The sequence below is a fragment of the Delphinus delphis genome, chromosome X (genome assembly GCF_949987515.2).
Source record: "Delphinus delphis chromosome X, mDelDel1.2, whole genome shotgun sequence".
Lineage (NCBI taxonomy): Eukaryota > Metazoa > Chordata > Mammalia > Artiodactyla > Delphinidae > Delphinus > Delphinus delphis.
Genome location: NC_082704.1, coordinates 110,828,561 through 110,854,233, shown reverse-complemented (window position 1 = coordinate 110,854,233; position 25,673 = coordinate 110,828,561). Strand labels below are relative to the sequence as shown.

Here is a 25,673-nt window from a genome sequence, read left to right as displayed (position 1 = left end):
TCCAGTTTATTTCATCCTTATTTTAACCCAGACACTAGAAAGCTCTATCCTGATCTCGGGATCAGGGGAACCCCGGTCTCTTATTTTGTACATGTGTAGAAAACAAGGGTTCATAATCTTTAAATTTAAGAACCGGATTTCTCTGTAAGAGAGGCTTTGAGACAAACTTTGCAAACCTTGGTTAAATAGAGAAATCAATTAACTAAGCTTGAGCATTCTGGCTAGTCATGATTTCCCCACAGTTCTTTTTAATGACCAAAATGGATCTCTTTCAAACTTCAGGGATTCTCCTAAGATTTGGTGAACATTTTGCACCTTTCATGGTTTAATACATTTCCATTGTGCTTTACCTGGCCTTCATCTCTGAAGATTTAAGTTTTCTCATCATTTTTGGTATATATGACAGCAGCACCACCATTCAAAACCCCCTGGCCATGTTACTTGCCCTCCTGTTGATGTTCCTTCTTCAGTCAGGGCAACCACACTCAAAAATGGCACCCTTATGGTTTTGTGCAAGGATGGCTTGACTTTTCCCCACATTGTACCTCTTTATGGAGGGCCTCTTTGGCTATACAAAAATGTCAGGTTTGTGATTTCATAAAGTAGGTTATAGTTATTTCTGGATTTCTTTTCTAAGCCCACAGTTCTTTAAAAATAGTTTTACAGAAGAGTTTCTGCTCATCTGTAGATTTTTCTCTTTTCGTCACTTATCTTTGCATTTCTTTTGCTCCTGTGATCTTTATTCTTAAAAATTGTTTTCTTTTACTTTGAATCTCCCTTCTTGCTTTTTAGGTGTGTTAACTTGCAGCCTTACTGGCAAGCTTAGAAATAGGTTAGTTTTTTTTTTTTTTTAACTTAATGTCCTTTTTCTACCATACCATTTAGTCATCACTCAATAGAATTTATATAACTTTGTCATAATTGCTGCCTGTACTAAGCTAAACACCCTCCATGGTAATTGATGACCAGGTCCATCAGCATGCACGTAAGCAGGAATCACATGGTGGAACCTTCAGCATCATCTAGTAGAACCCTAACTCTAGTTTACTGCTGAGGAACCACAGCTAGTATGTGATTAACTGAGACTAAGACACAGACCCCAGGATCTTCATTGAGTTTTTCTTCCGCCCACACCATGCTGCTTTGCCACATAGTTAAGCAGAAGCAGAGTCTAGACTTGGGTGTTCCGACTTGGGTGTTCTGACTCACTCTCCAAAGCTCACTCACTGCCTTACACCAAGGCGCCTCCGTCCCTGTGTTCTACTCGGTGTGACATTCCCTTCACTTACCCTGAGAAAGTTATTCTTTCTAGACTTGGTTTATTCATTTGTGAACTGGAGGAGCCTAGCCTAAATAAAAAGCCATGAGATTATTTCAACTGAAAGGCAGGGGTGTTTGCGCCCCCTTTAGTGGGCTGTGCTTCCACCTTTAAAAAACTGGCTCACTCAGCAGCTTTGCTACTTTCTGAACCTCTGAGGAGAGAAGCATTTGTAAGTGGAATGTTCATTCCTTTTCCCGATCATCTGATCATTTAGTGCCACAATTTTCATTATAAAGTACAGGGGGTAGGCCAGGAACCTTAAAAGTACTCAGAGGAACAAAATGATAGGATCTCCAAATAATGAAGAGTGTGCATTTTGCTTGCACTTAGGGAATTAATAACTCCACTTTCTACCTGTTCTCATTCATTACAATCTTAGGGCCAAAGTACTTACCTCAACTTTTAACAACTATGACTGACATAAATTACAGGAGCCTTCATTTCCTAAACAGGATGAGCTGCTCAAATGAGGTGGTTTTGGCTCTGCATGCTAAGTGATTTTGTGAGCTTCTTTTTGAAGATTCGTTTCCCTTTTTCTCTCTAGCCATTGTTTAGCAAAGTCAGTATAGATTCAAATGATATAAATTCAATGAGGTTTAGGCTCATAATCAATGAAATTTTAATGAAGAGAAATCATGGATTATTAGATTTGGAAAAGGCCCTGGGACTTTTTAGGGTACATGTGTGGGTGCAGAGGAGTGCCCATTTAGTTATTTTATGAATGAAAAGTTAAATGGCTTGCCCAAAATCACATTACAGTGTTAGCTGGTTAAAAGGGTACATGTGTGGGTGCAGAGGAGTGCCCATTTAGTTATTTTATGAATGAAAAATTAAATGGCTTGCCCAAAATCACATGTTACGGTGTTAGCTGGTTAAAAGGGTCCAAAATCTAGGTCTCCCAGATCCTACTCCAACGTTCCTTCTACGATAGCCATTCTGCTTTGGCCATTCGGCTTTATCTGTTAGCAAGGTGAAACTACCACAAGTTGCTAATGATACAAAGCTCCCTTTTTTCAGTGCCAAGAATTCGCCAAGCTTTTGATTAGAAAAGGTATTCCAACTTTATTTACCTTTGACTTTGTTGCACCATTTATTTGTAACCAGCTCCAGCATAGCTTAGGGATGTTCTAATGACCGAATATATGTGTGTTCTTGACTCTTGGTGCAATGGGTTTTCTGGAGCCTCCATTTTTTATAATCACATATTGTAGAAGACTACCGGGGCAGAGGTGAATAGGGGAAAATAAATTCAGTTTGTCTTAACTGTCTGAAAAGCTGCCCTTTCAAAGTTCTGGAGAGAGAAGATTGAAAGCAGTGTCCTCAAAACTGAGAGGGCAAAGTGCCTATTGTTTGCTATCACAGTGCTGCTTCCCATGTTTTAAGGGAATAAGAGCTAGCCACATATGGGCAAGGATTTCCTCATGACACCAGTGAAGGCATTCGTGTAGGAAGTATTTATTGATCCCCTCTGTGCCGGGTCCGGTCCTAGGTGGTTGGGTGTTCGTTGTTGAACAGCAAGCAGAACTTAGACCTGTCCTCCTAGAGCTCTTGGATTAGCATGGGGATGGAGGCTTGCTTTGATTTAGTGATCAAGTGACGTTTAAACTGCAGCCTGAAGGAGCCATCCCTGTAAAGAGTCTGGTAGTATAATGAGAGTTCTCGGCAGAGGGAACAAGCTCAAAGGCCCTAAGGTTGAAAAATAAAGTTTGGGGCTATTTTGGGAACTGAAAGACTAACGTGAGGGAGGGAGAGAAGGGCATGAGATGGGGATGGAAATGCAGACAAGGATCAGGTCATGAGTAGCATAGTTGTCTCTTGCTGAATTACTTCCTTATTAGAAGTAATTTTATTTGCTTCATATTGAAATCTGTGTGGCAGATCTTAGAGACAGGTGGATTTTAGGTTGATTACCCTAACCTTGGGAGTAACGCAGATGGGACCGCAGAGAAGCAGGTTAACCTTCTTCATAAGACTGAAGACTTTTAGCTTCCCTAAGCTTTAGCAGTTCTGACAGTTACAAAATACTACTTCTCTGGTCTAGCCCCAATTTGCAGAACAGCTGGACATTTATCCCCCCCCCCCCACAAGCCTTCTCAGCCACTTCGGGAAGTCCCCTAATCATGTCACACACATTGCCCCTACTGCCAGGTGGCCCCCCTGTTTCATGCTCTGACATGGGCCCTGTGAGTACCCAGTTCCCAGCTGACCCCCCTGATGTGGGCTGGGCTGGTTTACTGCCTATGCTACTGTCAGCCTTTGCTACTGCTGCTTCCTGCCTTCTGATAGGCAGTACCTCTCTCCTTTCCTAATCTGTGCTCCAGCATTCTCCAACAGTTTTCTTGAAGTAGGGAGAATATTTCCCTTGTGTAATAATTTCACAAAGGAGTGTTGACTTTGTTGTCTGTTTGTTACAGATATTCTGGGGCTACTCCAAAGCCCATGGTTTTGTTATAGTCTCTTTTCTTTAAACTCAGTTTGAATGGGGATTAGGGGAATTCCCTGGCGGTCCAGTAGTTAGGACTTGGCGCTTTCACTGCTGGGCCCGGGTTCAATCCCTGGTCTGGGAACTAAGATCCCGCACTGCGAGGTGCGACCGTAATCTGAGAAGTACTCCTGGTACTGCATATAGGATCTCCCCTCCCCCTTTGGCCCCATTTAGGTTCTTTTCTCTTGTGTATCTTGCTTAGGAAACATTTCTTCCTTGAAGGCATCTTCATCTTTCTCCTCCCTGTCCCCAAACAATTTTCTGCCTTCCCAGACATGCCTGAACTTGAGGGTTACACAGCTTAGACTTTCAAGCTAGGATTCTGACCATTACCCAAAACCTTGGGGCCAAATGTATTCTAGAATTCATAACTTTTAGATTTTAGAATGGAAATATGGCATGTCACTTTAGCATCCTGTAATCAGGTATTATTTCTACAGCACAATATATGAATATTCATACTAAGTAGGATAAACAAAGATTGTCAGTGGTATCGTATTAGTTCAGGATTTGCCTCTAAAGAGATTTGCCGTAAAGTTAGAAAAAGTATTCAATTTTTAGACTGATTTTTTTTTTTTTTTTGGTTTTTGGAATGCAGATAAGGGATTATGAACCTATATCCTTCCTTGTATATACATATGTAAACATGATGGTTAGAATTTCCTGGTTAAATCTAAAGCTATTATAAAAACTCCTTTAACATGAAATATTGCCTTCCCTGCTCCCATGCCAATTGATCCATTAGAGTTAATGTGATTTCTGTCCTTCCTCTGTGTCTGTGGGGGTTATCATGAGTGGAGTTGATGATACGAAAGGGTGTATTGGCTCAGCATAAGTTCTCCATCCCAGTACAGCTACACTACCTGGGATGGACAGACGGACGTGCCAAAGGAGGACAGCAGGAACATGCAGCAGCCGCTGTTCAAAGAGAAGATCAGACACCCTTAGAGTTCCCTGCAACTTGACTGTGACCTGCATTGTGCATGCCTGGCATATGACCTCTGCTTACAGAGGTGACTCACATGCAGCCTGGGGAATAAAATGCTCTTCTAAACCAAAGCTTCAGGCCAAAGTTTAAAATATCAACTGCTACAGATGTTGCATAAAGACTCCTCTGCACACTGATGTGGTTAATTCCTTTTTACCCTTTTAAACTCCTTCTTCCTCAGTATGTAGTGTTAGAGTTAAAATGACAGTGCATTTATATGTCGTATCTATAAGTCTGTTTTACATATATACTTTGCAGTAAGGAGTATAAGAAAATACAAGCAGAAAATTAGGTTCATGCTGGTCAAGTAAGCCTTTTCTTCTTTAAGTTTCTTTTTCTTGATCCTTTCAACAAGAAAATGTGATATTGAATATTCCATCCTTGGACTGCTTATGCAGAAGTACTCAAAGTGGAAAGTGAAATTGGTATGTTTTCAGTGTTCTTAGAATTTTTTGAATAGTGGTTTGAAAGCTTTAATTTTGCTCTATTCACCATTGTTTACATTCTAGAAAATGAAGAAGTCAAGGAAACGACTTTACGAGAGCTTAAAATGCTTCGTACTCTCAAGCAGGAAAACATTGTGGAGTTAAAGGAAGCCTTTCGTCGGAGGGGGAAATTGTACTTGGTGTTTGAGTATGTTGAAAAAGTAAGTCACTAACTGACGCAATAGAGATTTGCCTCATTCTTTTATTTAGGGCTGTTTCTGAAACTATTAAAGAAAGTATTATTATCTAGTATGATTTGTCATTGTGCTCATAATCTGACTTTAAAAATGACAGTAGTACCCATAATCATTAGAAGTCCTGAAAATATATTGAAGGATTTTGTACAATTTAACTGTAGAGAGATAATCTTAAATTTAAACAATGTATTGGTTTGGCTTCTTAAGTCTTAGACTCTATCTTCACCAAGTAATTTTTAGACTTGGTTTATTTTAATTAAAACTAAGCAAGGCCTCTGAGGGAGAGGCACGTAAATTGTCAGTGATGACAGGCATAGGATGGGTGTCTGAATCAGACCTAGAGTGGCTAACGAGTGGGCTCATGAAGCAGCCTTTTGTGAATTGCCAGTGCCGTGGCTTTATCTGAGGGAAGAAGATGTGCCAGGAGCCATAAGGTAAAGCTTGAGGAGGTAGATGAGACCACAAGTAAGGAATTAGAAGCATGGGAGAAAAGCAAAAAATCACACATTGTTTAAGTTGTCTCTGTAATTGCTTCAGTTTTTTTTTTTAATTGTTAACTCGTAGTGACAGTTTTAATCATATGACCTAAGGGCAAATGTCCGATACAGTGAACAATATTGTGTGCCTATGAATTTCTTGGACAGCAGATGGCTTATTACAGGTGGTTATTGTCAAGAACTAAGTGCCTTAACAAGAGTAGAATAAACTGGAGTCAGACAGAACTTTTAGAGGTTTCCTTCGTGAGTAACGGTGGATCCTCCTGATTTCCTGTTATTATCTAAAGAATATTAAGACTGGAGAGGTTTATCTTTGCCTTAGTCAATTCCCAGGTGCTTTTTATGTCATAAATGACAGAGTATCACCACCAGCACCATCATCATGAAATGGAAAGTAGTGTTGCCAAGATGGGTGACCAGTAATGTGGCTTTTTAATTAATTCAACCATTACAACTTATTTTTCTAATTAATATATATATAGTAATTTCATTACAAGCAAAACTTGAAAAAATATTACAAGGCTCTTTGTTGTTTTAAAACACTGTTTTATGTTTCTTTTCAAAAATCTATTTAAAGGCTTCTTTTTCTGTGTCAGTTTACGTGTTTTCCTAAGGGGCACTTCCCACCAAAATAAAACTGAAGTTTGATATTTAAAAAAAAGTTATAAAAAAGGATTGCTGTAAAATCAGATGCTTACTTTTTAGTTGTCAAAAATAATCATGCAGTTTTCACTGCCAAATAATAAAATTCTGACAGATCTATTTCAGTTATCTTTTTTATTTCTGTTCTACTCATGGTGATTGTTCATGGTTAATAACAATTTCATATGAAAAATGGAGAAATTACCTCTGTGTATCAGACACTATGTAATGTCTGCAATCTCTGCTGGTAAGTGGCAGAGCTGCTACCAGAACTCCAGTCCTCTGACCTGCAAGCCTGGGATTCTTGTGCTGGCCTTATGGTTTTTCAGTGGAAGGTGACCATCACCCTCCCATCAGTGGCGATGCCTAATGATTGACAATGAGTCTCAAGAGGGCAAGGAGAAAGATACTCTTAGGGGTAGGGGGTTGTAACAGAGACGCAGGATTACAGTGGCTTAAACAAAATAGAAGTTTCTCTCTCAGGTACAAATACAAAGGTAGGCGGGTATGGTAACTCTGCTCCACAGCCATAGGAGACCCAGGTTGCTTCTGCCTTTCTGCTCTACCACCCCTGAAATTTGTCCTCAAGGTCAAGATGGAGCTCCAGCTATCACATCCCATTGGCCAGGACTTAGTTGTGTGGCCACACTAGCTGCAAGGCAGAAACAAAATGTACTCTTCATTCTGGACACTTAGGCATCCACTTACAAGTTGTATTACTCTAGTAAGGGAAGAATGGATATTGGGGGACACTCCTCTCTATAACTCAGAAATTTAGAGTTGAATATGAAATGAGACATACAATTTATGTTCTTTATTACAAAGCCCTCTTATTCCTCCTGTGCATTTGGGACCTCCTGTGCATTTGTTAATTGAAAAAGACAATCTGAGTGGAGAATCACTAAAAAATGATGCATATATACTTTAAACATTTTGTTTTAACTTAAAACATATCAATATACATTCACTTTCCACACTCGCTTTAGAGGCAGGGTCAAGGCCTTTTGAGTATTGATCTTCTGGTTGGAATTCTGATGGGTTTTCTTACATACCTCCTACCCATAATGTATCAATGATATCCTGTGTCGGTTTCTTTAAAGTGAAGTGAAAACCTAAAAACATTGCAAAGGAATGGCAAGTAAACAGTTTATTGCAGTATATTATTGTGCACGTTGGGATGGAGGAAAGCAGAAAGAGCTGAGGAAGCAGGGGCAGGACTATTTCAGCTGAGAATCTTTGAGAGTAGCATAGGATAAGGGTACAAAAATGTGCGCTTCAGAGATGACTGGCCTGAGTTTAAGCCAAACTCCATTATTTACCAGCTGTGTGATCCTGGCACTGTCCTTGGCTTCTCTCCATGATGATTCCTGACTCGTGGCCCTGACAATCTTGGGAAAATATCCAGTTTCTTGGATCCAGATCCTTGGGCCTCCCTTTACCCAGCACCACCACCACCCAGCCTGGACGCATTGACCCAATCGTTTCCTAGGACACGCCCTCCCCACCTCCTTTGGACCTGCGCCCTGTCCTGGACCAGGAGTTGGCCTCATTCCCCATCAGCTTCCAAGGTCTGACCCTGGCCTCTACAACCCTGAAGTGGGCTAACCTGACACATAGCCATGTGGCTGACAGGGTCTTGGTGTTCCGGCCAGGTGTCAGGCCTGAGCTCTGAGGTGGGAGAGCCGAGTTCAGGACATTGGACCACCAGAGCCCACCTGGCCCCACATAATATCAATCAGCAAGAGCTCTCCCAGAGATCTCTGTCTCAACGCTAAGACCCAGCTCCACTCAACGACCAGCAAGCTACAGTGCTGGACACCCCATGCCAAACAACTAGCAAGACAGGAACACAACCCCACCCATTAGCAGAGAGTCTACCTAAAATCATAATAAGTTCACAGACACCCCAAAACACACCACCAGACACGGTCCTGCCCAACAGAAAGACAAGATCCAGCCTCATCCACCAGAACATAGGCACCAGTTCCCTCCATCAGGAAGCCTACACAACCCACTGAACCAGCCTTACTCACTGGGGGCATACACCAAAAACAGTGGGAACTACAAACCTGCAGACTGTGAAGAGGATACCCCAAACACAGTAAGTTAAGCAAAATTAGAAGACAGAGAAATATGCAGCAGATGAAGGAACAAGGGAAAAACCCACCAGACCAAACAAATGAAGAGGAAATAGGCAGTCTACCTGAAAAAGAATTCAGAGTAATGATTGTAAACATGTTACAAAATCTGGGAAATAGAATGGAGAAAATACAAGAAACGTTTAACAAGGACCTAGAGAAACTAAACACCAAACAAACAATGATGAAGAACACAATAAATGAAATTAAAAATTGTCTAGAAGGAATCAATAGCAGAATAACTGAGGCAGAAGAACGGATAAGTGACCTGGAAGATAAAATTAGTGGAAATAACTACTGCAGAGCAGAATAAAGAAAAAAGAATGAAAAGAATTGAGGACAGTCTCAGAGACCTGGGGGACAACATTAAATGCACCAACATTCGAATTACAGGGGTTCCAGAAGAAGAAGAGAAAAAGGAAGGGGCTGAGAAAATATTTGAAGAGATTATAGTTGAAAACTTCCCTAATATGGGAAAGGAAATAGTTAATCAAGTCCAGGAAGCACAGAGAGTCCCATACAGGATAAATCCAAGGAGAAACATGCCAAGACACATATTAATCAAACTATCAAAAATTAAATACAAAGAAAAAATATTAAAAGCAGTAAGGGAAAAACAACAAATAACATACAAGGGAATCCTCATAAGGTTAACAGCTGATCTGTCAGCAAAAACTCTGCAATCCAGAAGGGAGGGGCAGGACCTATTTAAAGTGATGAAAGGGAAAAACCTACAACCAAGATTACTCTACCCAGCAAGGAACTCATTCAGATTCGAGAAAGAAATTAAAACCTCTACAGACAAGCAAAAGCTGAGAAAATTCAGCACCACCAAACCAACTTTACAACAAATGCTAAAGGAACTTCTCTAGGCAGGAAACACAAGAGAAGGAAAAGACCTACAATAACAAACCCCAAGCAATTAAGAAAGTGGTAATAGGAGCGTACATATCAATAATTACCTTAAATGTAAATGGATTAAATGCTCCAACCAAAAGACATAGACTGGCTGAATGGATACAAAAACAAGACCCGTATATATGCAGTCAACAAGAGACCCACTTCAGACCTAGGGACACATACAGACTGAAAGTGAGGGGATGGAAAAAGATATTCCATTCAAATGGAAATCAAAAGAAAGCTGGAGTAGCAATTCTCATATCAAACAAAATAGACTTTAAAATAAAGACTATTAGAAGAGACAAAGAAGGACACTACATAATGATCAAGGGGTCAATCCAAGAAAAAGATATAACAATTGTAAATATTTATGCAGTCAACATAGGAGCACCTCAATATATAAGGCAAATGCTAACAGCCATAAAAGGGGAAATCGAAAGTAACACAGTTATAGTAGGGGACTTAAACACCCCACTTTCACCAGTGGACAGATCATCCAAAATGAAAATAAATAAGGAAACACAAGCTTTAAATGAAATATTAAACAAGATGGACTTAATTGATATTTATAGGGCATTCCATCCAAAAACAACAGAACACACATTCTTCTCAAGTGCTCATGGAACATTCTCCAGGATAGATCGTATCTTGGGTCACAAATCAAGCCTTGGTAAATTTAAGAAAATTAAAATTGTATCAAGTATCTTTTCTGACCACAACGCTATGAGACTAGATGTCAGTTACAGGAAAAAAAAGTGTAAAAAATACAAACACGTGGAGGCTAAGCAATATGCTACTAAATAACCAAGAGATCACTGAAGAAATCAAAGAGGAGATTGAAAAATACCTAGAAACAAATGACAATGAAAACACGACAACCCAAAACCTGTGGGATGCAGCAAAAGCAGTTCTAAGAGGGAAGTTTATAGCAATACAAGCCTACCTCAAGAAACAAAAAAAATCTCAAACAACCTAACCTTATACCTAAAGCAATCAGAGAAGGAAGTACAAAAAAACCCCAAAGTTAGCAGAAGGAAAGAAATCATAAAGATCAGATCAGAAATAAATGAAAAATGAATGAAGGAAACGATCACAAAGATCAATAAAACTAAAAGCTGGTTCTTTGAGAAGATAAACAACATTGATAAACCATTAGCCCGACTCATCAGGAAAAAAAGGGAGAAGACTCAAATCAAGAGAATTAGAAATGGAAAAGGAGAAGTAACAGCTGACACTGCAGAAATACAAAGAATCATGAGAGATTACTACAAGCAACTATATGCCAATAAAATAGACAACCTGGGAGAAATGGACAGTTTCTTAGAAAAGTACAACCTTCCAAGACTGAACCAGGAAGAAATAGAAAATATGAACAGACCAGTCACAAGTAAGAAAATTGAAACTGTGATTAAAAATCTTCCAACAGGGACTGAGCTGAGGGCTGGTGACGTGGAGCTACTGGATCGGTCCAAGATGGTAGAGGTGGAGGAGACACTGAAGCGACTTCAGAACCAGAAGTGCGTGCAGGGAAACATCGTGGTGGACACAGAAGGCATTCCCATCAAGAGCACCATGGACAATCCCAACACCACACAGTACACCAACCTCATGCACAACTTCATCTAGAAGGCCCGGAGCACCATGCGTGAAATTGACCCCCAGAATGACCTCACCTTCCTTCGAATTCGCTCCAAGAAAAATGAAATTATCGTTGCACCCTATAAAGACTATTTCCTGATTGTGATTGAGAACCAACCAAATAAGCCGCTCTCTTGGCCCCCTGTGTCATTCCTTAATTTAATGCCCCTCAAGAATAATAGTGTTAATCATGTCAACTGGCTGGCATATGGAAGTCACCTTAGAGCCCTCTCAGACCAATCTGGCTGCAGCTCCACCTACCCCACCAAAGTCAACCCTCTTCTGGCCAGTCGCACCTGATTTTCCAGGAGGAAAATCACATCCAGGTTTATGGAGCAAGAGACTGTGAGAAGCCCACACACCCTGTTTCCTTCTGACTTTGAGTTCACTTTGTTGCCCTTGAAAAAGGCTGTTTTTCTTTAACTAAAAATAACCAAAACACTTAAAAAAAAATCTTCCAACAAACAAAAGCCAAGGAACAGATAGCTTCACAGGCGAATTCTGTCAAACATTGAGAGAAGAGCTAACACCTAACCTTCTGAAACTCTTCCAAAATACAGCAGAGGGAGGAACACTCCCAAACTCATTCTACGAGGCCACCATCACCCTGAGAACAAAACCAGGCAAAGATGTCACAAAAAAGAAAACTACAGACCAATATCACTGATGAACATAGATTCAGAAATCCTCAACAAAATACTAGCAAACAGAATCCAACAGCACATTAAAAGGATCATACACCATGATCAAGTGGGGTTTATCCCAGGAATGCAAGGATTCTTCAATATATGAAGTCAATGAATGTGATACACCATACTAACAAATTGAAGGATAAAATCCATATGATAATCTCATTAGATGCAGAAAAACCTTTTGACAAAATTCAACACTCACTTACGATAAAAACCCTCCAGAAAGTAGGCACAGAGGGAACTTACCTCAACAAAATAAAGGCCATATATGACAAACCCACAGCCAGCATCGTTCTCAATGGTGAAAAACTGAAACCATTTCCTCTAAGATCAGGAACAAGACAAGGTTGCCCACTCTCACCACTCTTATTCAACATAGTTTTGGAAGTTTTAGGCACAGCAATCAGAGAAGAAAAAAATCCAAATCAGAAAAGAAAAAGTAAAACTCTCACTGCAGATGATATGATACTATACGCAGAGATTCCTAAAGATGCTACCAGAAAACTACTAGAATTAATCAATGAATTTGGTAAAGTAGCAGGATACAAAATTAGTGCACATAAATCTCTTGCATTCCTATACACTAATGATGAAAAATCTGAAAGAGAAATTAAGGAAACACTCCCATTTACCATTGCAACAAAAAGAATAAAATACCCAGGAACAAACCTACCTAAGGAGACAGAAGACCTGTATGCAGAAAACTATGAGACACTGATGAAAGAAATTAAAGATACAAACAGATGGAGAGATATACCATGCTCTTGGATTGTAAGCATCAACATTGTGAAAATGACTTTACTACCCAAAGCAATCTACAGATTTAGTGCAATCCCTATCAAACTACCAATGGCACTTTTCACAGAACTGGAACAAAAAATTTCACAATTTTTATAGAAACACAAAAGACCCCGAATAGACAAAGCAATCTTGAGAAAGAAAAGACTATACTACAAAGCTACAGTAATCAAGACAGTATGGTACTGTCACAAAAACAGAAATATAGATCAATGAAACAGGATAGAAAGCCAGAGATAAACCCATGCACATGTGGTCACCTTATCTTTGATAAAGGAGGCAAGAATATACAATGGAGTAAAGACAGCTTCTTCAATAAGTGGTGCTGGGAAAACTGGACAGCTACATGTAGAAGAATGAAATTAGAACACTTCCTAACACCATACACAAAAATAAACTCAAAATGGATTAAAGACCTACATGTAAGGCCAGCCACTATAGAACTCTTAGAGGAAAACATAGGCAGAACACTCTATGACGTAAACCACAGCAAGATTCTTTTTGACCCACCTCCCAGAGAAATGGAAGTAAAAATAAACAAATGGGACCTAATGAAACTTAACAGCTTTTGCACAGCAAAGGAAACCATAAAGATGAAAAGACAACCCTCAGAGTGGGAGAAAATATTTGCCAATGAAGCAGCTGACAAAGGATTAATCTCCAAAATATACAAGCAGCTCATGCAGCTCAATATCAAAAAAACAAACAACCCAATCCAAAAATGGGCAGAAGACCTAAAGAGACATTTATCCAAAGAAGATATACAGATTGCCAACAAACACATCAAAAGCTGCTCAACGTCACTAATCATTAGAGAAATGCAAATCAAAACTACAATGAGGTATCACCTCATACCAGTCAGAATGGCCATCATCAAAAAATCTACAAAGAATAAGTGCTGGAGAGGGTGTGGAGAAAAGGGAACCCTCTTGCACTGTTAGTGGGAATGTAAATTGATGCAGCCACTATGGAGAACAGTATGGAGGTTCCTTAAAAAACAAAAAATAGAAATACCATACAACCCAGCAATCCCACTACTGGGAATATACCCTGAGAAAACCATAATTCAAAGCGTCATGGACCACAATGTTCATTGCAGCACTATTTACAATAGCCAGGGCATGGAAGCACCCTAAGTGTCCATCGACAGATGAAGGGATAAAGAAGATGTGGTAACATATATACAATGGAATATTACTCACCCATAAAGAGAAACAAAATTGAGCTATTTGTAGTGAGGTGGATGGACCTGGAGTCTGTCATACAGAGTAAAGTAAGTCAGAAAGAGAAAAACAAATACTGTATGCTAACACATATGTATGGAATCTAAAAAAAATGGTTCTGATGAACTGACGGGCAGGACAGGAGTAAAGAAAGACAGAGACATAGAGAATGGACTTGAGGACACGGGGAGTGGGAAGGGTAAGCTGGGACGAAGTGAGAGAGTGGCATGGACATATATAAACTACCAAACGTAAAATAGATAGCTAGTGGGAAGCAGCCGCATAGCATAGGGAGATCAGCTCCGTACTTTGTGACCACCTAGAGGGGTGGGATAGGGAGGGTGGCAGGGAGACGCAAGAGGGAGGGGATATGAGGATATATGTATACGTATAGCTGATTCACTTTGTTATTACAGCAGAAACTAACACAACATTGTAAAGCAATTATACTCCAATAAAGATGTTAAAAAACAAAAAAAATTGCAAAGTAGTTTCAGTGAAGAATCTGTACCACACCACCGTCCCTTGCCAGTGTTTTATAGTTGTTGCACTCACAATCGATTAGATAGCATTATGTGTGGTAGCTTTCCTTTTTTACGTCTTTTCAAAGTATGAAACTTCATTTTCTTATAAACAGCAAATCTCTTTTTTAGAAACATTATTTCATTGGTTTATATGATATTTAATTATATTAAAATAACAAGTGCATCTGTTATAAATACATATGGGAGTATTATAAACACCTGATTGTTTATATGAATACAACTTGACTGGTGGGAACAACATTGTAAAGTTGTAGTAGAGCAGCAACTTTTTGGTCTTAGGACTCCATTTACAGTCTTAACATTATTGGGAACCCTAAGAGCTTTGTATTTATGTGAGTTTTATCTATTAATGTTTATCATAGTAGAAGTCAAAACTGAGCAATATAAAAATATTAATTCATTTAAAAATAATAATAGACCCATTACATGTTAACATAAATACCTGTGTATCATTCATTCTTTCAAGTAAAAATGGTGTACCCGAAGAAAAATGACTAGTTCAGTTTATAACTCTGTTGCCCAAGTGCTTTTCCCCATGACAGCTATCGTATTTTGATATGCAGCAGGAGTGCTTTATGCGTATTCCTCATTTTATCATGTAGATTCCTAAAAAGACATGTACTCAAGAACTGAAATTTAATAAAAGTAATAATTTTTACTGCTTCATCAAAAACATCCTTTACTAAAATTGGCCTTTTTTTTTTTTTTTAACTGTAAGGTTATGGCATTGAAGAATCCAATGCCTTGATTCATGCTAAGGTACCACCAGTTTACCCATCATTGCTTTGTGCCATCAGTGTAAATACCAACACAGTGAAAAAGACAAATAACTGAGTGCTGTCATGAATATAGTTTTGACTTCATGGGTCCTCTGAGACACCCCCCTCCTCTGAGATCCACAGATCACACTTTGAGAACTGCTGTCCTAGATGGTCATCTACAAACAATAAGCTCTAATCATGCTGTAGACCTTAGTCTTATGCTTTACAGAGGGAGTGGAGAATATTTAGTTAATCTGGAAATTCAGCAGAAATTGGTTAAGTGGAATTTCTACTTAAAAAATGTGCATGGGGCTTCCCTGGTGGCGCAGTGGTTGGGAGTCCCCCTGCCGATGCAGGGGACACGGGTTCGTGCTCCGGTCCAGGAAGATCCTACATGCCATGGAGCGGCTGGGCCTGTGAGCCATGGCCGCTGAGCCTGTGCGTCCAGAGCCTGTGCTCCGCAAGGGGAGAGGCCACGGCGGTGAGAGGCCCACGTACCGCAAAAAAAAAAATTTTTTAATTAAAAAAATAAAATAAAAAATGTGCATGAGTTTTAGAATGGTCTCTGACTCCAGATTAAGATTTTTGAATATTGGTTTGTTTGGAGTCTGTGAATTTTTATTTCAACCATATTTTGTAGCCTGTTTAAATATTTGTGCTGATTATATTGATCACTGCTAACCTTAGGGATCATTTAAGAATATTTTCCAGGTCTCCCAGAAATATTTCAAGTCTTGATTTTATCGCAAAGTTCTTTCGGAGATGCACAGTGCACTATGTTAAAATGACTGTTTCCCCTCTCCTCTATACATTACAGTGTCTTTTCTCTACTTTGTGTTGTTTTTCCCTCGAAATTAGGCTAAAATGATGCCTGATAGATTTTAGGGAGAGTGAAAAATGCACAGGATTATTATTTGAGATAGCATTGGGGAGTAGTAAAAATGGAATTTCTCTTAAAAGAGAACCTTGATTCAATACAATATGCTGCTTCACAAGAAAGGTTGTGGATGGAAAGCAAAGCAATTTTTTAAAAATGCATGCTGTGTATTAGATGAATTATCATCCAAGGTGCTTTTTTAAATTGTTAATACATGATTTATGGGCCACCTAATTTTGGAGATCATTGGCTCTCTATTTAATTTTTAGAATATGCTTGAATTGCTGGAAGAAATGCCAAATGGAGTTCCACCTGAAAAAGTAAAAAGTTATATCTATCAGCTAATCAAAGCTATTCACTGGTGCCATAAGAATGATATTGTTCATCGAGGTAAGTATGGAATTTTTGAAATGGAAAATATCAAATAAAGTTAACAAAATATTTCACACAGGCACTGACATTCCATTTAAATTAAATACATTTTGAAAGTATAGGATATGAGACATTGTTTGGGCTCCAAGTCTCCTTTTGTATCACCAAAAGGATGGACTGCACATTTATTTGGATATTATGGTGAGATCTCTGTGTTTGTAAAACCAGATCCGCTTTCAACAGCAAAAGCACCTAGTGATAAAACGAACTCAACAAATGGAAACTTTGAAGCTTACTTGCAGGGGGAACTACCCTCTCCATTGCCTTTTGGTCCTGCAGGTAGAGCAGGTAATGTGAAACAAGCCAGAATCAGGCTTTAGACATGGTGCTAAGTCACTGGCCCCCATTGACAGCCACTTCTCATTTCCTCTTAGACCAAGATCTCTAGTATGTACCTTTACCTCCTGATTTTCCCTACCTGTTCATGAAAAGTGCCCATTGTTTGCAGGTTGTAGGCATGATGAACCTTGCATAAGGGCCATGATTATACTTCCATAAACTGTTCTATTTTGTCCTTTATTGCCATGAAGTGGGTGGTTTATAGCAGTAAAAGGGAAATTACTTGCTCAGCAAGATCTTTAATCTATACCATTTATCTTTTCCTGATAATCTCTTGCATTCAAGGGACACAAATTGATACAATAATGAAGCTCAAAGATGTTTGTCAGAAAATGTTGCAGTATCCACTTCTTATCTTTGAATTATCAGACAAATGAATACTACATTTTAATTTATCTAAACAGGCACACAAGGATATCACTTTAAAAATAGCCTCACTTTGGGCTTCCCTGGTGGTGCAGTGGTTGAAACGAGTCTGCCTGCCGATGCAGAGGACACGGGTTCGTGCCCCGGTCTGGGAAGATCCCATATGCTCTGGAGCCGCTGGGCCCGTGAGCCATGGCCACTGAGCCTGCACGTCTGGAGCCTGTGCTCCACAACGGGAGAGGCCACAACAGTGAGAGGCCCGCGTACCGCAAAAAAAAAAAAAAAAAAAAAAGCCTCACTTTAAGAATAGCTTAAAGGTCATGTGAAGAATGCCAACTCCTATTATTTCTGGAAAGAGACAGTTTGTATTTCTCTTGCATTTGACTTTCATAGCAGTTACATTATGAAGGTTGTTGGCAGCATGGAGAGATGTCTTGGTCACCTGGACATCTAGTGTCTAGGGTAATGATTCTAATAACAGTCTCTACTACAGTTTGAGGATATTAAGAAACTGATTTAGCTGCATTTCCATAGTGATACTGAGATTTGGTTAAGTGTATAGTGAATTAATGGTTGTGAATTAATTCAGAAACCATGATTCTGAAATCTACAGATCTCACTCCTACCTCTTCCCTTTCTCCATTTTCACTTCTACCATATAATATAGATGGTGGGCACTCTAAAAATAGAATTGTGAGATGCCTCCAAAGGGAGGGAATTAAACTGCATTTTCTGTGTATTTCTACTCCTTAACTCCCACCACATCTTCAAAAGATCCACAGAATAAATGAGAAATCTTATCTTGACTCATCCATCATAGCTTCAGCACTAGACATTTATGATTGTGAACCACATCATAGAAAACCTAAAGAGATACATAAATATAGAAAGTATACAGAAAATCATAACGAACAATGTATCTTATTTGTATTTTTTTCTCCAGTAAATATAATGCTACCTACTTACTCTCATATATGTTTTTAAAGTATCTTGTGGGTGTAAACAGTTTATAGTCTATCTCCAAAAATTTGTATTATTAGTATTTTATAAAGTAAAAATAGTTCCTTAAAATGTGGTAGCCTAGATTTAATCATTTTTAAATTCCTTTCAGAGGTCCAATTGATACCTTTAAAATTTAAGGGGAAAAATATTTTTGAAATGGTGGTCTGCATGTTTTTCAAAAAAAAATTAATTGGAACTTTTGTGTACCAGCATAAAATGTGTTACTCTGCTTTTCACTGCCATAGTTTTCTATTCATATTACTCTGGATATTTCTAATTAGGTGCCATTACAGTGCTCTAACAGTATCAATCAGCAGTACATGGAACATTTTTTAATAATTGTTTTTTAATCTTGATACTCCAGATATAAAACCAGAAAATCTCTTAATCAGCCACAATGATGTTTTGAAACTGTGTGACTTTGGTAAGTTAAAAAGAAATTGAGCCCTGTAAGTACAGAATTAATTTAATATAGCACTTAAGTAGCTTTTACAGGTGTATTAAAAGTATTTTTTATCTTTTGACTTAAATTAGCAAATGAACATTCTATTGGGTTGTATATTAAAAAGTTGATTGTGGGAAGAGTTCTACTCTCTTTGCATAGTATTGTCTACTATTTTAAAAAATTCATCATGCAGTATTTGTTTAATGAGAATTCAAAGCAAATACATGCATGTGCATATATTCATAAGCCCAGTACTTAATGACCTCAGAGAAAGAATTTTCCAGAAATACCACTATGGCCTGCTGACTTGAGTTGGATAAAAAAAAAATTTAATATTTTAAATATTGATAGAAATTGTTTCAGGCATAATCATAAACACTGAAAATATAACTATGTAAATACATATGTGTTGTATATATGCAATAGTTATATATCTGTAAGGTTAAAAGACATTTTTAGAATGATTCCGTTTATTCCCTTTAAATGTTCAGTGGGGGACTTCCCTGGTGGTTCAGTGGTTAAGAATCCTCCTTCCAATGCAGGGGATGCAGGTTCGATTCCTGGTCAGGGAACTAAGATCCCACATGCCATGGGGCAACTAAGCCCACACACCACAGCTACTGTGCTCGCGTGCCTCAACTAGAGAGCCTGCGTGCCACAAACTACAGAGCCCACTCACTCTGGAGCTCGCACGCTGCAACTAGAGAGGAGCCCACATGCCGCAACAAAGAGCCTGCGTGCTGCAACTAAGACCCGATGCAGCCAAAAAATAAATTAATTTAAAAAAAATAATGCAAAGAAGAGTCCTGCTGTACCTAAACATCTTAAGAAGTACTTAGGAGCTGAAATTTGTCAAGCAAGTTATAAATAAAAAAGATGCATATAGAATGGTTAATAATAGGAAAAAAGTATCCTTAGTCTAGCATCATTTCTTAAAGAAAAGACAGCTTTAAACGGTCAGGAAGTTCCACATGATGGCCCCACATATGGCGTTCTGTGCCCTGCACATCCCCACCAAGAACCTCCTGATTGTTTTCCCTCCCAGAGTGTGTAGCTCCTTTGTCTGGCTTGAAGAATCCCACTAAAAAATACGAATATTTCTTCCAAATATGTCTTATAAAGAAGTGTTGATTAACTGAAGTTAGGGGGTTTGTTTTTGCTGTGTTTTTTTTTTTTTTACTGTTCCACTTTAAGAAACACTATTTTCTATTTCTTGAAACTGACATACACCTTAACTTTTACCTTTAATTTTAATATTCTGGTTCTCTGTAACTATTTACAGTGAACCTATATTGCTTTTGGTGAGTTAGATGGGTAATTAAGCTACTTGCCAGTTTATTTTGTGGCCCCAAAACCTTTTGAAAGGGTTGTTACTTGCGGGGGGCGGGGGGTAGCAATAGAGTCTGTAAGGTAATTAAGATATCCCTAATATGCTTCTCAGTCACATTAGGAGATAAAAATCATTTTAGCCTGCTTTGTTTCCATCATTGCCAAACCCTACCGATAGTTGTTTACATAATGGCTGAGCTGATCAGCACCAATAGATATACAAATGCTATCTAAGGTCCCACATAGCAGAATTAACGACTATCTGCGACATGCTAATTTAGCTTTGACTTCTGGCTCTTGTGGAGTCTTCATTTTGTTTCTAAGATTTACACTTATTGGAAAAGCTCTGAATGCTTATAAAAGCATGCAATAACTTTGAAAACATAGATTTCTTTATCAGAGAGGAGAGGCTGGTTTTGTAGTGAATACACTGTATATTTTAATTGACGAATGAACAATGGACTAACTTTTTTAAATGACAAGGACACTGTTAATAAACAGCCCATTCAGTAACAATCATTATATTCTTTTGATGTTCCTTTAAGGTATTAATAGCACTGAAATATTTTGTCAACATGACAAATTAATTAATTCTAATTAATTCTTTAAAAAAATTAATTCTTTTTCAAAATTACACCTTTGGGCTTTGCTATCTTTCAGGTTTTGCTCGGAATCTCTCAGAAGGCAATAATGCTAATTATACAGAATATGTGGCCACCAGGTGGTATCGGTCTCCAGAACTCTTACTTGGGTGAGTTACCTTCCCAGAATAGAGTGACATCTACATTTTTGCTGATCCTCTATTGTTAACTTTGGGATTATCTGTGGAAGATAAGAACTTGAGTTAATTAAATACCAGTTACCTATTGCAGTGTAGCAAACCACCTAAAAACTTAATGACATAAAGCAAGCACCATTTTATTTGCTCACAATTCTGGGTGCCATCGGGTTGGGGGAGTCAGCTGTTTGAGTTCAACTGGATGATTCTTCTGCTGGTCTCAACTGGAGTTGCTCATATAGCTACAGTCAGCAGGTCATCTGGAGGCTGGTTGGTTTAGGTCCTCAGCTGGGACAAACTATCTCTGTTCCATGGGGACTCATCCTCCAGTGCGTTAGTCCAAGTTTCTTCATATAATAGCAGAAGAATTCCCTGAGCAGAGGGCAAGCCCAAAAGCAAAGGTGGTTTTCAAGCCTCTTTGCATGACTTTTGCCTCATTGGCCAAAGCACGTTACTTGTCTAAGCCCTGATTCAAGGGATGGAGGAATAAACTTCGCCTCTTGATGGGAGGAGTGGCAGAATCACATTACAAAGTGGCAGGTGTATGGAAATGGAGGGAAATTATTGCTGCCATCTTTGTTAATAGTCTTCCACATTAAGAATGTGTATATCCACAGAATTTGACATTCCGGCTTATCTGTTTGTTCATGTATTCATTCATTCATTCAGCAGATACTTATGGAGTATCTCTTATGCCTAGCCACTTTTCTGTAAATATTGAACCTACTGATATTTTCCTTCCAAACATTGTAAATCCTGTTTGATGATAAATGGCTTTCCAGACTAATATATTGATAATTTTCTCAGCAACACTGCCACATCCATCCACTTTGTGCCACCCTTCCACTTTCAGTGGTATTTCATTCACCTGTCAACACCAGAAAAACATTTTCTGATAAGATACTTCTTCCTCTTACTATGTTTTAACTTCAGAACCTAAGAAAGGACCTGTAGTCTTGATCTCCATCACAGTTTCACTAATAATTCTCTACCTATCGTAGTTGTAGTATTTTCTTATTCTTCCTAGATCGTATTTCCTTCTTTGGGACCATCAAAGAATTGAGGTAGAAGACACACTCTACAAATAAAATTAGATATGATGGTAATGATGACCAGTGCACGAATTATTATAGGTTTCATCTCTTTTCTTTAGTGTGCCATACATGTATCTAGGGGACATGAGAAATTTAATTTTTAAAAGATATTTTTTACAACATTGTAAACTATACTTCAATTAAAAAAATTTTTAATAAATAAAGGTACTTTTTATATAATAGAAATATAAATTTCTTCTGAAGATCATGATGACTATATGTTTAAGCTACTCACTGAGGGTTTATTTTATTTATTTTTTACACAGCAGGTTCTTATTAGTTATCTATTTTATACATATTAGTGTATATATATGTCAATCCCAGTCTCCCAGTTCATCCCACCACCACCACCCCCCCCACTGAGGGTTTATTTTTATTTTTTTACACTTGTGGTCAGTTGATTTTCTTATTTTTTTATTATTAAAAAGTTTTTTTTTTATTGGGGTATAATTGTTTTACAATGTTGTGTTAGTTTCTACTGTACAGTGAAGTAGAGTTCCCTGTACTATGCAGCAGGTTCTCATTGAGGGTTTATTTTGAAGTTAACAATTGATTTCCCAGGGTCTACCAACCATTTGGCGTTAAATCTTGTTTCATTGCTGACCTAGAGCCTATAAGAATTATTGGTGTCGGTTATTGAAAGCTTTACCATTTTTTTTTTTAATCAAAAGCTTGTGCTTCATCCTGTGAAATAAATGGTGGCTAGTCACTTTATTATCCCTCCTTGTGTGGATAGATTTTAGAATTTCTGTGCTCATTTTTCAACTTGGATTTAGGATTGATTTTCTTTTGTGTTGTCTATGTTTCTTCTGTGTACCTCTGTCTGGACTCACTCTAATGTGTAGTCTATTCATCTGTTCATTCTTTTGGGAGGGATTGGGAGTTTGAAATTCCTGGACAGGATTTTCCAAAGAAGAAATGAGTACGAAGTAAATCATTCTTAGAACCCCATCTGAGGATTCAAGTATTGTAGAGGGACTCATTATAATATGGTTTTGTCTATAAGATGTCCCTGAGGAGTTCATTCTGAGGACAGCCTTATTATGAAACTTCGGAGAGTATTTGCTGCCTAATAATACCTCCTGGAAAACTGAGCTATGTTTATAGCTCATTAACTGAGTTATGTTTAGAGCTATATGGGAGCTACCAAAAGTAGATGGGGACTCCAACTAATTTGAGCCAAATTGAATATTACTGATTAAATGATTGTCAAGTACTGGTTGAAGAACCATATTATTTGTATAAAAATCCCATTGAAATCAGTTGATATTTGGTTAACATGAAGAATTTACAGGTTTTTATACATTCTCAAGACTTTGTCCTTGACATTCAAAGTAGTTACAGCTGCATAAATTATTCAGATTAGTTGACAGAAGAAAAATAGCTTATGGTGGGTATGTAAAGATTTTCCATAGTTTTCTCCATCTAGCACAAGTTTTGTCTTTCTTATACTTGTATGAAAGAAAGATCAGTATCCTTCCCTTCCCAGCAAGCTACCAAAAAAATCTAAATGAAGTTTCCTAGTATGGTTCTTGTGTTTTTATGGGAGGAAATGAGATAAATAAAATATTGACTTATTGTTACAATGATTTATCATCCTAGAAACATATTCTGTATTATGTTAAAAGTGCTTTAGAGTATTTGTTAAAAGTTTTATATTACTACTATAGCACTATGGCATTCTAGAATTTTAATTCCTTTTTTTTTTTCAGGTATTTTATTTTGGCTTTCCCTGCTTAAAACTTAGATAATTTATGTTTGAAACTAAAAAATATGATTTCTTAATCTGCCTTCTGTAATTTGATTTAAGGCTATAGATATTGCGGTATACATGTAAAGCTTTTTTGGGGATACGTAGATTTTCATGTATAGCTGATTAGCAACAGTAGTACTCCAAAAGCCTTCTGGTAAACTCAGACCTTGGAAGATAGCTATAAATCCCTAAAGAAGTGGAAAAAATGCTTTGAGGGAAATGCCTGTCATAAAGTCCCATAAACAAAGGGTATAAATAGATTGAAGTAAATAATCCAATAGCGTTTAGCACAATCTTAGCTGTTTTGACTCTGTGCAGTCAGAGGTTAAATAATATTAAGTGTTTGTTGTTTAAGAAGACACATAAGTCAGTGGTACATTTTAATAGGCTGAACTCAAAAAATGGATCAGTATAACTTGTTGACATTTAGAGAGCTAAAGGATAATTGCCTAGAAAATACATTTCTTGGGAGCATTTCATTCTCCAAGTGAGTGGTAACTCATCAGACATGTGTGCTGTATTTAGGGTTTATTAATCCATTCATATTCAAAATATATCTGGATGTGAATAGATTTCAAATCAGTGTATACTAACTAAATTTTTATTAAACTGATGGCTTTATTAGCATAGATTTATTCACTTGTGTTCTGAAGTTTTACTTTGATATCCATACTTCCTTTTTTTCAGCCTCACTTTTGTCCATGTGGTATTTTTTAATTCCTTAAATACCCAAATATGCTTTAAATCATGAATCTGTTCAAAATAATTTGGAAATTATTAAAATTTATTTCTTCAGTTGCCAAGATATCTCTCCCTTTGCTTTTCAGAGCTCCCTATGGCAAGTCTGTAGATATGTGGTCCGTGGGCTGTATTCTTGGGGAGCTTAGTGATGGACAGCCTTTATTTCCTGGAGAAAGCGAAATTGACCAACTTTTTACTATTCAGAAGGTGCTAGGACCACTTCCACCTGAGCAAATGAAGCTCTTCTACAGTAATCCTCGCTTCCACGGGCTCCGGGTAAGAGGCTTTGCTAAAACCCCAAATGGAATCAGTACACTAGTATTTAAATCATTGCTCATTGCACAGTGGAATGCTAAGCTATCCATCGAATACTATTGCCTTTCCCATTACAGTGTTTATAATCCCCATTATAATATTTTATTTTTGGTTTTTTTTCTCGTTTTTTTTGCGGTACGCGGGCCTCTCACTGTCGTAGCACAGGCTCCGGACGTGCAGGCTCCGTGGCCATGGCTCACGGGCCCAGCCGCTCCGCGGCATGTGGGATCTTCCCGGACCAGGGCATGAACCCGTGTCCCCTGCATCGGCAGGTGGACTCTCAACCACTGTGCCACCAGGGAAGCCCTATAATATTTTACTTTTGAATTTTATATAGTATTTGTGAATTCTGAATTCGAAAGTGGGAGCTGCTAATATTTTCCTAATTTGTAAGTTCCAATTTTTCAAAACCTTTTTTAGTGTACGCGTTATTCTAAACTTTGGTTATCTCAGAATGTTTCTTTATGCAAAATATTAAGCATCCCCAAAAGATAGAAAAATGTATAAATGGCTATTGCTTATTTGAGCAAACATAGTTGTAGTGATTTGAGGAAGATGATGAATACTCACATTCTGCATATTTAAAGGTGCTGTTCTAGTGGGTATTTCCTGTTTAGTGAAACATCAAATCTTCTTTTCAAACTAGTGTATTGTCTTGGGCAGCCTTTTCTAGACTTGCTAACTTTGTGCAAAACTTGATTTCAGAAAATATGCTAAAAAGAGTCTTAAAGTATAAACTTTCCCCAAATGAGGGACAACCAAGTCGCAGGAGGCATCTTACTGGAGTGGCCAGTTACAAGCTGCTTCTCTGTTCCATCCACCCCCAAAGCAACATTTTTAGTTTTCAACTACCCTGTTTGGGCCAACATGCCAGTTGCTGGCCCTTGTGGGA

At 38.1% G+C, this 25,673-nt stretch overlaps 1 protein-coding gene across 2 annotated transcripts in view; it reads left to right on the top strand.

Annotated features, from left to right (window-relative positions):
• Window positions 1–25,673, top strand: part of CDKL5 (cyclin dependent kinase like 5) — a 182,882-nt gene that overhangs the window by 116,302 nt on the left and 40,907 nt on the right. For both annotated transcript variants that reach the window (XM_060001857.1, XM_060001856.1), the window contains 5 exons: window positions 5,304–5,440; window positions 16,457–16,577; window positions 18,691–18,750; window positions 20,761–20,851; window positions 24,553–24,742. In XM_060001857.1, the coding sequence (XP_059857840.1) occupies window positions 5,304–5,440; window positions 16,457–16,577; window positions 18,691–18,750; window positions 20,761–20,851; window positions 24,553–24,742 (599 nt within the window). The remainder of the gene's footprint in view (window positions 1–5,303; window positions 5,441–16,456; window positions 16,578–18,690; window positions 18,751–20,760; window positions 20,852–24,552; window positions 24,743–25,673) is intronic.